Here is an 8,528-nt window from a genome sequence, read left to right as displayed (position 1 = left end):
ATCAGTAAATGTCAGCTCCTGTTGCCCTTATCTAATCTCGCTGGTGTGGTTGTGCACACAGTAGGTGTTGAGCAGCTATCAGTAAATGTCAGCTGCTGTGGTTTGTGTCTAGTTGCATCACATTTTATGACTCCAGAAGCATCCAGCTCCTTGAGAGCAGTGAGGTGTGAACAGTTGCCCTTTCCCCAAGCAGTCTGTGAACTTGGTTATTGGTGAATTGTGCTCTAAGTACTGGCTTTTGGGTTTTCAATTACGAAACACCAGTGGGTCACTTCAGCCTGATACAATCCACTTCTTCCGTGGCCAGCAGGCCGCTGGCTTTGAGGTCATGGTCAGCGCTGGACTTGCTCCCGCCATGGGAGGGCCGCCAGTGGAGCAGCAGCATCTTCTTGAAGTACTTCATGGTGTTGTTCTTGACGGCCACGAAGCAAATGGTGTTGATCATGCTGTTGCTCATGGCGATGCACTCGACGACATAAAAAGCTGTGAGGTAGTGCTTCTCCTTCACGAATACAGTGGGGAAGAAGTCGCGCACGATGGTGAAGCCGTAGAAAGGCGCCCAGCACAGCACGTAGGCCGTGAGGATGCACATGAGCACCAGCACCGTCTTCCGGCGGCAGCGCAGCCGCTTCCGGATCTGTTCCGTCTGGAAACCAGGGACTGCCTTGAACCAGAGCTCCCGGGAGATCCTGGCGTAGCACAGGGTCATGGTGACCACCGGGCCCAGGAACTCGATGCTGAAGATGAAGAGGAAGTAGGATTTATAGTAGAGCTGCTGGTCCACTGGCCAGATCTGGCCGCAGAAGATCTTTTCCTGGTGTTTGACAATAAAGAGGACGGTTTCCGTTGTGAAGTAGGCTGATGGGATGGCGATGAGAATGGATACGATCCAGACCAAAGCGATCAGGAAGGAGGCTGTTTGATAATTCATCCGTGGTTTCAAGGGGTGAACGATAGCGAGATATCTGGTGGGGGAGGGAAGCTATCAGTAATAATGATGTGTGCTTGTAATCATTATTGGTTTTTAACTAACGCAAACACCCACAGTAGCAGACAAAATGGCACAATGACCCCACGTACCTAATTGTCCAGCATCAACGTGCTTCATCTTATTTTAGCAACATCATTTGGCATTTGGAGGAGAGGAGTGATTTAGTGTAAACAGCACAGGATTTGGGTCAAACAGACAGAATAAATCTTGGCTGGAGTGAATCACTCAGTCTCTCTGAGATTCGTCTCCTCAGGTGCAACATGAAATAAAATGACACCTACCTTGCAGGGCTGCTGTGAATATTAAATATTATAATGTTTGTGAAATGCTTGGCATGTACTAGGTGTGGCATGTACATGTGGCCTATCATGATTATAAGTCCTATTGATACCACCTTGGCTTTCCAGCTTGCCATTCTGCCTAAGAACATAATTCTTTCAAAACCCTTCAATCTGAATATCTTCTGGTGTAGAGGTGAAAGAAGAGCTGTGGACTAGGAATTTTTCTCTCCTCCCCTCAGGTGTCATCCCGCATTACAGAGCAGGAGTGGACTAAGGGTAGAATCTGAGGAATCTAGTGAGATGTAAATGACTTGCCCAAGCTCACTTGGTGCAGGGAACAGAATCCAGGCTCCTGATACAAAACTTTTACACCCAACTCCCTGGGCTGTCTCAAGCTCAGATGAGAAGGTGTGTAAAGTTGCCTTGACACCATAAAGCAGCACACAGCATAAAACTTTTATCCTGCTCTTTCCAATGAGCAACGCTGCCTGGGAAAGAGGTTGGAGCCCTTAGTGGGAAATGAGCTCATTTGTGTAGGTTGAATACCTTCTTTCCAGAAAAACCTAACAACATCTATTTAGGTAATTTAGTGCCCTGGAATCATTCCTGTGCATTTTATGGAGTGAGAGGAAGAGGTGGTGGAGGAAGGTGGAGGAAGAGGTGGTGGAGGAAGGTGGAGGAAGAAAAGAGGCATGAGGGGTAGGGAAGAAACAAAACAACCTTGGAAATCAATATGTACCTCTTACCTGGAGCTTGAGTCAGGTTATGACCAAGAGCAGGAAGCCACCCGTAGAAATTCTATCCAATTTACCCTTCTATTGTAACAAGACCCTTTGGTCACCTTTCCAAGTTTCTGACTTGACCAAGAAGGCCTTCTGCCATGTTATTTCTGTCTGTCCCTGACAATATGTCTGTCATAAGATTGTTTTATTGGCTCTTGCCTTCCCCTTGCCCACTGGCAGCTCTGACTCTATAGACTTTAATTAGGAGATCACATGGCAGCCTGGCTCTCCCCAGCTTGCAGCTTTCTGAAGACATGAGATAAAGTTGCATCCCATCCCAACCAGTGGCTACACCCTAGCTGTATATATTAATAAGCAGTGCTTACTGGAGTTCTTCACTCATCCACGGGACCCAGCTTTTCCAAGTTAACCTGCGTGACTTGCCTGGGTAGCGCAAGACTCACAGGGCTGGAGATTGGGACAAATGGGCTAGCCAATCTTTCACTGGGGCAGGGATATCTCACAATCACTGTCTCTCTGTGATACTGAGTGTATCAGCTTCCTGTTGCTGCTGTAACAAATTACCACAAACTCAGTGGCTTAAACAACACACATTAATTATCTTACAGTTTTGGAGGTCAGAAGTCTGACATGTGTCTCACTGGGCTAAAATCAAGGTGTTGGTAGGACCGTGTTCCTTTCTGGAGGCTCTGAGGGGAAAATCTCATTTGTTTCTTATCTAGGGCTGCCTGCATTCCTTGGCTTAGGGCCCCCTTTCATGTTCAAAGCCACCAGTGACCAGTCAAGCCCTTCCCACAACACATCACTCTGACACTGACTTTTCTGCCTCCTTCTTGCACATCTAAGGACCATTGTGATTACACTGGGCCCACCTGGATAATCCAGTCTCATGTCCTTATTTTATGATCAGCTAATTAGCAGCCTTAATTCCATCTGCTATCTTAATTCCCCTTAGGTATAACGTATTCTGGGGATTAGGATGTGGATATCTTGGGGCGTCATTATTCTGCCTATCATACTGAGTCCAAAGTCCTTAGATAATGCAGAACTAATTCAAGACTTAATAACTCTCTCAGTCTGGTTCTTGCATGAAAAGTATCTCAGTAACCAATGCCAAAGAGAACTTCCACAGCCCTGCTTAATCTGTTGTCGACTCCTAAATTCTAATTCCTTATCCTATAGGATGCTCCAAAATTCAGAATTGTCATCAGCTAAATAATAAAATAAAGAACACTGGCCTAGGCATTATTCAGAAGCCCTGAATTTCAGCTGTGCACCTAAATTCTTGAATAAATTAATTATGCTCCTGGGACTTAGTTTCTTCATCTGTGAAAGGGAGATAAAAATAACTTTACAGACAACCTTGCAGGCTTTTTGAAAGATTCTATTTGAGAAGGTAAATGTACATAAAGCATGGTGGAAGCTATAATACTTTGTTTAAACCCATTTTTTCCCATGACTCGTTCATTGGCAAGAGGCATATCTGCAGTCTTTGTTGCCATCTATCTGCTTGGATGTGTGCTTCTTGAGGTCAACACTCTTTTTCTGGGTTCTCTATGACTTCAAATATCATCCCTTCTAGGCCCTCTGCACATGAACCTTGCTCTTCTGCTGCTACCTGTGTCAGGGTTTGCAGGTTTATCTAATTCTGAGTAGGATGTGGTCCCCATGCCTACAGATACAAGCCCTTTATTTAATATTAGTGTCATCTCAGCAAAAGTGAGAGTTTGGCCATCATTCATCTTTCTTATCATTTTGCCTTATTTTGCAGTTGGTTTGAAACTGAGTGAGAAAGAGGGGTGCTATTTATTTATTAGGGTCCTGGATTGTAAGGGCTGAAATTCCATATGCTGCTTTGACATCTACAGGGCCCCAAAAGCCTAGCTGTGAGTTCCTCTGTTTTCACCAGATATATCCCTCCACCCAGTGAGAAACTCTCTTGTCCTGCTAGTTCCTCTATCAGTGGGAATAGCTGCACCCCCAATCCTCAACCTAATGGGTTTCACCTCCCTGCCAGTTGGCAAAATCATTCAAACAAGTCAATCACATCCTCCCATGGGAGGCAAGGGTCACCTCAGCCTCTTGTCACTATAGATCCTGCTGCTCACATCCCCTGCTGGTTCATTCTATTCCCAAGCACAGCTCCCACGTGACCCTGCCTGGTGTGCAATGTCCTCCTCCCCTGGGCTGGCAGTATATGAGACCAGCCAAGTGCTTTCACCCTCATTGTTCTAGTTTGAGGTGTTGTGTGTTCAGTTATCTACTACTATTGGTGCTGGAGAGTCCTGCATTCATCAACTGGGTGAATAGGAGGTGGTCAGAATAGCACACTTGAATTGCAATGCCTTCCTCATGAAGCATTCCCAGACTGCATCACTAACATAATCATCTGTCTTTCTCTGAGTTACTCTTCACTTATCACTAGATTATTCTAGTTTTTGTGTGGAAGAAAAGCTCCCTGAGGTCAAAGACTGTGTCTTCTACTACTTTATGTTTCCATACGCATAGGTTGGGCACACAGTAGAACCCAGCAACCTGTAGATCTACCAGGTTGTAGCAGATGCTGTTGGTGCCCCTCTATTATCCCTTTGCTTTTATCACTTCACTGTATGCTTGTCCACTGCCACCTGCTAACACCTGCATTTCTTTGTTGGAAGGCCTTCTCTGGCTTCCAGAGTCCTCTTGGTAACTTGCACAGAATTTCCAGAGTGGCCCTCACAAATGACTTATGAGGGTTGGTGTATAAATATCCTAGTTCCCTCCCACCCTCTCACTCCTGGGAGAACTCTGAGGTGTGATCTACACCAGCTCCAAGAGTTCTGTGGCAGGAATAAGCATCAGCTGTGCACAGTGGAAACTTGTTCAATAACACAGCTTGTATTGACTGCCTTCCCTTGACTGCCTCATTTCCAATCTCCCTATAGGTTCTTACTGAGGGTTACCTGCACATGAATCCTTGCCTCAGGGTATATTTTAGGGGTAAACCACGCTAAGGCACAGGTTTGAGGCTCTGCACTAAGCACTATGGAAACATGAAGATAGGAGTGGTTATTATGCTTAAAACACAATGTCCTTTGGAAAAGACCATCTGTGTCCCCAGACACAGCATGAGATTAAAAGACAGATTGGCATCAGATTACAAAGACTCTGCGGTGCTAGACTCAGGATTTGGCATGTGTTCTATAGGCATCGAAACTTTTGGAGGTTTTGTAAGGAATGAGATATATTAGAAAGACTCTTCAGTGGTGATATTCTGGTGCTTAATATGGATGAGTATAGATTCCAAGGGACAGTCAGGGGCTCCTGAAGGGGTGAAGAGACAAGTTAGAGGAGCATTATGATGGTCCAGCCATGACTTGCCAAGAGATGAAGCTGGAGGGACTATTGCCAGGACCTGGGGTAGGGGTGTGTGGGTGGCAGTAGAACAGGGAGAAAGGAAAAGAATGATGGTAGTATCTCCTGCTTGGGTGACTGGGAGATGGTGGAATGGCTGACAGAGCTGGAAGCTGACTGAGGCAGAGCTGGTTTGGGGTGGAAAATGAACCACTCTGTATTGTAACAGAATGGTTGCTTCCTGAGAATCTCCCATGTTACAAAAGAAAGAAGAAACAAGAAAGAAAGAAAGAAAAGAAAGAAAGAAAGAAAGAAAGAAACAGAGAGAGAAAGAGAAAGAAAGAAAGAAAAGAAAGAAAGAAAGAAAAAAGAAAGGAAGGAAGGAAGAAAGAAGGAAAGAAAGAAAGAAAAAAGATATAAAGAAAGAAAGAAAGAAAGAGAAAGAAAAACCCCACAACTACATTAGGAAGACAAAGGTTTCAATGGAACAAAGGTGATGAGAACAGTGGTAACTCACTTGAGTAAACATCAGAATCATTCAGGGTTGGGTAAAATGCAGATGCCTAGGCCCTAGCTCAGGGGATTCCCATTCAGTAGGGGCCCAGGAATCTGACTTTGTACTATTGTACCAAACATACTTTGTATCATTTCCCCCAGGGAATTTTGTGCATTTGGTTGATAGGTAAGTTTCATAAACACTGGGTTCAGAGCTTACGAGCCTCAAAGTTGTGATAACAAAATTGTTTTTTCTTGCAGGAATTAAGTTATAAATAGGAAGATGCCTCTTATACCTGTATGTGTATTATATTCATAAATGAAAAATAATCACTGGGTTGATTAAAAAGGACCACAGACCTAAATAGCACTGAGAATAAGGGAAAAACTGGAGTTGAAAGGAGATAAAAGGGAAAAAGACGATTAAAAACACATCATCAAAATGAGCATAACTCACAATGGTGGACCAAGAAGATGTGACACAAATTGCCCCCCTCAAACAGAGCCACTGGTAGTCCAGTGCTGGCCTACAGCTATTTACATAAATAAAACATGTATCAGATTTGTCTGAAGCTGCTATTAGAAATTTTACTTTATAAATTTACAATAGATCAAGGACTTACAGAACATCTCATGCAAATATATGCAAATAAGCACATGGATGTATGCAAAAAAGAAAGGCAAGAATGTCCTTCCCTCTTTTTTGCAACTAAACCCTGTAATCTTATTTTAAAATCAGCTCTGCTACAAAGTCACCAAAAACAAGAGTACATACTGTATGATTCCATTTTTACAAAGTTAAAAAATAGGCAAAACTAAAATATGATGCTAGAAATCAGATCAGTGGTTGCCTGGGATGGGAGGAATGACTGGTAAGGGGCACAAGGAAACATTCTAGGGGATGGAAATGTTCTATATCTTTGGGTAGTGATTACAGGAAAAACTTCGCACATGCTATCTTGACTTGAAGCTGCCTTGGCTAACCTAGTTAATGTGGCTTCTAAGTAGTAACCTGCCTAAAATGCTGCTTTTGCTTTTGTGTTTGGTGAGGTTCATGGTTATATGACATGCCTGTATCTGAAGCAGATGTGGTGTATGGGGGCATGGCCCAGAGCTGGGAGGCTCAGGAGCCTCACTCTTGTCCACATTTGGGAGAACATGAGCCACAACTGGAGAAACCAAGTCTCCTTTTGCCTCGATAGATGGGCACGCATTTGAATCTGGAGTAAGGCCAACGTTTAGAGCTGAAGTGAGGAAAGAGGCAACCTGGGCCACCTCCATGTTTACCCCTACCCAACATCCTCACCTGTCGATAGCGATGGCCAGCAGGGCATTGGTGGAGACATAGAGTGAGACGGTACGCAGGTAGTTGACAGAGGCACAGAGCACATGGCCATGCTTCCAGGAGAGCTGGCGCACCACATAGTAGTCCATCTCGAAGGGACAGCAGACAATGGCCACCAGGAAGTCGGAGATGGCCAGGTTAGCAATGAGCAGGTTGGTGAGGTTGCGCAGCTTCTTATAGCGGGCAAGGGCAGTGATAAAGACAAAATTGCCAATGCCACAAATCAGCATGATGCCCACAAGTGCCACCCCGATAATGATCTTGGCTGCAAAGAAGGTGTGAGTCTTGGTCATATCCTCATCCTCATCTAGAGGGAGGTCATAATCACCATAACTGAAGTTGAAGGGGAGGGAGGAGGCATGGTCTTGGGGTATACTGAAGTTAGCTGCAAAACTAGTGTTTCCATTCTGGGCTGCCATGGTGAAGCTTGCCAGTGAGTGGTATGCAGGAGTCTCCGCGGTCTGAGTACTCTGAGCTGGGGGTCCAGACCCTCTGCTTTCATGAGGTCAGAGATCTTAGCACCCTGCGCACATCTGTGGGGAGTCAAGACGCCATCATGGATCCTGGAAGGAGACACAACCAGTTGATAAAATATAGGAGAACACCTGGTAGCATCCTCCCAGAGTCCCCCCAGGTATAGGCAAAATGTAGGAGAACACCTGGTAGCATCCTCCCAGAGTTCTCCCAGGTATAGGCCAACCAGATGCAGTGTCTAACCCACAGACAGAACTACCCACGGCACAGAGGGTTTCCGGAAATTGGGAAACCCTCTATTGGCTATTGAGAGGGACTGGGCATGGGATGGACTGGACTCCCCAGAGACACCCAAGAAGAATGTGTATCTTTGCCCTTTGTCCAGGGACCAGGACCAGTTTGACTGACCAGTCCCCCTCCCCCCAGCAGCCCCCATAGGGGTCTTCTGTAAGTTTTTCCCAGCTGCTCAGGCAGCTGACCCAGGACTCTATGGCAGTCACAACACTGTGCCAGCTGTTGGCCAGGGACAGTGAAGCCAGAGGATGGTGATACAGCAGGGTCCTTCCCCCAAAGCAGGGACTGCTCCCTCTGTCCTGGCCAGTCCACAGACTTGGAAATCACCATTTTCACATGGATAGGCTGAGTCAACTTGGGCCAGTGATTTATGCTCTCTGAATCCCAGTTTTCCTGTAAACCAAATTCCTGTTGCCTAGCCCAGGGCCTGGCACAGAGTAGGGGCTGGATAGGAATCTGCTGAAGGAATGAATGAGGATCCTGACCAGGACTCTGCAGGTGGAGGGGCCTGTGGGTGAGAGGGAAATCTGCTGTGCTACTGGGCCGCTCTAGAAAGAAGTCCTCTGTCTGCT

The 8,528-nt window shown here is 45.7% G+C and overlaps 1 protein-coding gene across 1 annotated transcript; it reads right to left on the bottom strand.

Moving 5' to 3' along the window:
• Nucleotides 1–268: 268 nt before the first annotated feature.
• Nucleotides 269–7,607, bottom strand: PROKR2 (prokineticin receptor 2). Its single transcript, XM_065892943.1, has 2 exons — nt 7,150–7,607; nt 269–965 (listed from the first exon to the last, which is right to left on the bottom strand). Exons 1-2 carry the CDS (start codon nt 7,605–7,607, stop codon nt 269–271), a joined length of 1,155 nt encoding a protein of 384 aa, XP_065749015.1.
• Between the last annotated feature and the right edge of the window lie 921 nt (nt 7,608–8,528).

This window comes from Phocoena phocoena, chromosome 15 (assembly GCF_963924675.1).
Source record: "Phocoena phocoena chromosome 15, mPhoPho1.1, whole genome shotgun sequence".
Classification (NCBI taxonomy): domain Eukaryota; kingdom Metazoa; phylum Chordata; class Mammalia; order Artiodactyla; family Phocoenidae; genus Phocoena; species Phocoena phocoena.
Note: the sequence above shows the minus strand (reverse complement) of the source record. Positions and strands in the feature narration are given on the sequence as shown.